General features: G+C 39.9%; 1 protein-coding gene across 1 annotated transcript in view; it reads left to right on the forward strand.

The window, feature by feature from the left end:
* The first annotated feature begins 3,752 nt into the window (after positions 1-3,752).
* The window catches only part of LOC122253076 (uncharacterized), an 11,292-nt gene continuing 10,044 nt past the window's right edge, over positions 3,753-5,000 (forward strand). Inside the window, exon 1 of the mRNA XM_043015858.2 lies at positions 3,753-4,864. Within this exon, the coding sequence (XP_042871792.1) occupies positions 3,979-4,864 (886 nt within the window). The 5' untranslated portion in view covers positions 3,753-3,978. The remainder of the gene's footprint in view (positions 4,865-5,000) is intronic.

A 5,000-nucleotide genomic window follows, 5' to 3' on the forward strand; every position in this document is an offset into this window, starting at 1 on the left:
ATTATAGTAATGATGATACAGTAATGTAATTATAATGATAGATAATGACAATGATAACATGAGTAATAATGATAATAAGAATAATGATAATGATAATAAAAAGATATAATGATGATGAGAACAATGAAAGTAATCATAATATAATCAATGATATAGCAATAATGATAATGATAACGATAGTGATAAAAGTAATGATAATGAAGGACATTATCAACAGTAAACAAGAATGATAAAAAAAATAATAATCATGATAATCATAATAATATTGATAATTATGATGAGGAGGATAATGATAATAACACCGATGGTGAGGATAGTAATAACAACAATAACAATGATGAGAATGATTATCATCATTATGATTATAGCTATTATTACTGTAATAATAACCATAATTATTACAATAATAGTAATGACAATAATGATCACATTGATAAAAGTGATAATCCTAATGATATTACTAATATCATTGTTATCATTATCATCATTACTGATTTCATCAAGATCATTATTTCGCCATCGTTATCATTATTAGTACTATCATTATCATTATCATTGTTATTTTGTCCTTATCACAGTTATTATCACTATCATAAATTTCATCACTATGTTATTATTAAACGATATCCAATGCGACAAATGAAGAAAAATGAATGAACACATTATCATTAGTAGCAGTGTTATTGTTATCATTATCATTATATTTATCTTTATTATCATTAATATCATTTTATCATTGTTATTGTTATTATCATTAGTATTAGTATTGTTATTACTGTTATTAGCATTACTATCATTATCATCTTCATTGTTGTTATTATCAATATTGCTATCTTTATCATCCTTATGGTAAGGATAACAATAATGATGATAATGATACTTATGGTGATGGTGATTATTACTATTATTATTATTATTGTTATTATTGTTATTATCATTGTTATTATTACTATAATTATCATCAATATTATCATTATCATAGTTATCTTTCTTATTGTTACTTTTATTGTTATTATTTTTTTATCATTATTGCTGTTATTCTTGTTATGATTATTATTATCCTCATTGTTGTCATTATCAATATCATCATTATCATTTTCATTAATGATGTTGATAATGATAATATCAATACATATATCATAACAACAATGATAATAATAATGATTCTGTATTTTACTCTGCACACGCGCAAACAAACATTCCTTCATAACAATGTTAATAATGACACAAAGATAAAACCAGGAACGCAGTGATAAAGCATTAATGCTAATAATGATGATGATGATAATGATAATCCTAATAATGATAATATCAATGATAATGATAGTAATAATGATGATAACAATAATCATGGTAATGATTATTGTAATGGTAATAAAAGACAGTAATGGTAATTATAGCAATGATGATAATGATAATAATGATAATTATACTCGTTATAATCCTAATACATAATATATGAATATTATGGTAGCAATAATGTTTATGACAAAGATAGCAATAATCAATACAAAAATTATAATGTATATGAATATATTAGTAATGACAATGCTAATAGTATCATTATCATTATCATGATCATGATACTGATGATAATGATAATGAAAATGATAACAACAATAATTATCATTATTATTGTAATCATCATCAGCATCATTATCATTATACATCAATTAAAATGTTATTACTATTGTTATCATCTTTATTGTTATTGTCATTATTATTATTAGGAGGAGGAGGACGGGAGGGAGGGAGGGAGGGAGGGAAAGAGGAAAGGAGGCAGAGTTGGCAACATTGTAGATTGAAAATGAAGGAATAACACTGACTGATAGATAGATAGATAAATAAACAGAGAGAGAAAAAAAGAGAGAGAGACAGGGACAGAGAGAGAGAGTGAGAGAGAGAGAGAGAGAGAGAGAGAGAGAATTATAATTATCATCATCAATAACATTTTCAGTTATGAAAGATGATAATAAATTGTTGTGGATAATCTTATTTATATTAATAAGTCGAGTTTGTGAAATTTTGCACTATCAGTAATAATTTTTTTTTTGTTTTTTTTTTCTTGATTTTGTTTGACTCGTGAAATCAATAAATATATGTCTTCAAAGAATATGTGCAGTGCTTTAGCAATATAGAAAAGGAAAGGGAAAATTAAATTAGGAATTAAGAGAGAAGGAGAGAGAGAGAGAGAGAGAGAGAGAGAGAGAGAGAGAGAGAGAGAGAGAGAGAGAGAGAGAGAGAGAGAGAGAGAGAGAGAGAGAGAGAGAGGTGAAAACAAAGCACGATCCATCACTGTCAACTATAATCACAGCAGAAAACAAACGTCTTCACCTTTTCCTTTCCGTTGTACCGATATCACATCATAAGCAACACTGGTGTTACACTCAGCGCCTTCCACGGGGCATTTTATATCCAAGTTGCTTGTCAACTTTAACACAACGGTAAAAAAATACATTGGTGTAGTATAGTATATGTCTCAGATTGCAAATCTTTATGTGGATGAGAAAGAGAGAGAGAGAGAGAGAGAGAGAGAGAGAGAGAGAGAGAGAGAGAGAGAGAGAGAGAGAGAGAGAGAGAGAGAGAGAGAGAGAGAGAGAGAGAGAGAGAGAGAGAGAAACAGAAAGAAAAACAGAGAGAGTGAGAAAGAGAGACAGAACGAAAGAAAGAGACAGAGAGAGTGAGAGAAAGAGAAGAAGAAAAGGGAAAGTAAAAACAAGACGAGAGAAGAACAGATGAAAGACAATGCAGATGAATACAAAAGAACGGAGAAATGCAAAGCTAGCGAAATCAATCACTAGGATGCAACACAGTGACAGGATAAACATCTACAATATATTTTATCGTCGTCGTGTACTACATTGAAACTACAGGTGATATATGCTGCATGAAGTTGCAAATACTTTGAATGGAAAGGTCAGTGTAGATAATCTTTATGGAAAGATAAATGTCGCTCGCAGTTTCTATCAAAGGATAGGGCACTGATCCATAGAAATGATAATGATGATAACAATCAGAGACGATCACCTCAAATCATGAAGCGTATAGAGTTTAACTGGCTTCCCCATGAACCTCAAAAAGACAAGAAAATCTATCTTTCTCTCTTACCTAACTCAAACCGAAAGACAAATTCTGCAGTCAAGGTCCTGCTTGAAACCTTCCCCCCCCCCTCCTCCTTCCACCAACCCTTCCTCCTCGCCCTCCGCTCCGAGTAAGAAAAGAACCTTCACCTAATTAATCTTTCATTCCCCGCGTGACCCCTAAAACAAAATGAACCTGAAAGAAAAACACGTTTTCCTCCGACACCAAAACCCTTTCCACCCCTCCCCCTCTTTCCCCTCCTCCTCCTCCTCTTCCCTCCCTCCCAGAGCACCCATTCCCGCACGTAATTGCCACTGTTAACTATGGTCCCATATTGGACCAATTCCCCTGTTAGCGTCAAGTTTTATCTAGGCGCGGTCAATTTGTGTCGCTGGCTGTGCTGGGTCCCCGGGGAACGGTTCTGTCAGCGTTTATCACGCCTAATGATGTCGCCGAGTCCCTCCCTAACCGACTTTTGGCTCCGCCCCCTTGATCCTCTCAGCCAATCGCCGCGCGGTTCTCAATCCGCTCCGCCCCTTGTGGTTTGTTTATAGCACGCTGCACCGGCGTCGGCCAATGGGAGGAAGGGGCGCTAAATTGAGTGGCGAGGTGGAGCCAATGAGCTCGAGTCTTACAGGATGTGGCGGCGAAGATGCACTTCAAGGGAGATGTCAAGATGCCTGGAGAAGCAACACACAGACGTTACATTGACTTATCGGAGAGAAGTCGGTACTCTGTGTGTCGAAAGTCGGACCGAGTGAGAGAGGTATTGTCGGCGAGTTGCTGTTGATCCGACCACTATACACTAGAAAGAATGACACTAGCCTGAGGAGAGAGAGAAAAATAAATAAACCAAAGTGATCACAAAGCCCGGGATCCGAACAAGACGGCCAAACGATGAAAAACCGGACGGACGAGGGTTCCGTCAAGCGTTCGAATCCGTGCGATGACTTCCGGCGCCGCAAGCTGCCGCGCTTCGACTACGAGGAAGCGATGGACACCTTCGAGGCCGGCCAGAGCGACCTGCCCGACGCGTCGCTGGCGCTCGAGCACTTCGCGGGCGTGAGCCTCCCGAGCGGCGAGCGAGAGTCCCCGAATGGCGGCCAGGAGGCGGGCGGCCTTCCCGGCCACGCGCGCCCCGTCCTCAAAATCCCCTCCACCCTCAAATGCCTCGCGACCTTTGACCTCCCGGGCAAGGCCGACCTCCACCAGCTCCTCACCAACAACCTGGCGCAGCATCTCGCGGTGCAGAACGAGAAGCTGAAGAACAACCTGCTCTTCGGCCACGGCGCGCCCCAGACGCACCTTCACCCACACCATCTCCACCACAACCCCCTGGGCGCCGCGCCCCCCTCGGCCTCCACACCCTCTGCCGCGCCCAACCCCCCGGGGTGCAGGGACGCCGCCCCCCGCGACCCGCAGGACACCCAGGAGATCAAGAGAGAGGCGGAGCTCAAAGAGGAGTCCGCGAGGAGAGAGCCCGCGGACATGGTCGACGTGAAGATGGAGAACCCGGACGAAGTGAGGAGAAGGAGAGAGTCGGGCGACGGGGAGGAGAAGGGAGGGAGGGAGGAGGACGAGGAGGAAGAGGAGGCGGCGGACGAGGGGAAGAGGCCGGACGAGAGGAGACACGACGAGGGGAACACCGCCCCCCGCGTCACCCCTTTCTCCGTCATGGACATCCTCGACCCACACAAGTTCACCGGCAGGACGAGCGAGGACGACCTCCACGACTCCTTCTCCGACCGGCCCGACGACGAGGACGACAACGCCTACATCTCAGGTGAGGATCTGTCGCCCTTGAATATATAGAGATTTTTAAAATAATCCAAAACAAATAAATTAATTGATCAATAAATAGGGATTAATAAGAGAACGTATAAAAAGCAAGAAGGAATATTACTGCACGATTTTATTCA

The sequence above is a fragment of the Penaeus japonicus genome, unplaced genomic scaffold, assembly GCF_977035675.1.
Source record: "Penaeus japonicus unplaced genomic scaffold, GWHDUDI00000001_assembly GWHDUDI00000026, whole genome shotgun sequence".
Taxonomy (NCBI): Eukaryota; Metazoa; Arthropoda; class Malacostraca; order Decapoda; family Penaeidae; genus Penaeus; species Penaeus japonicus.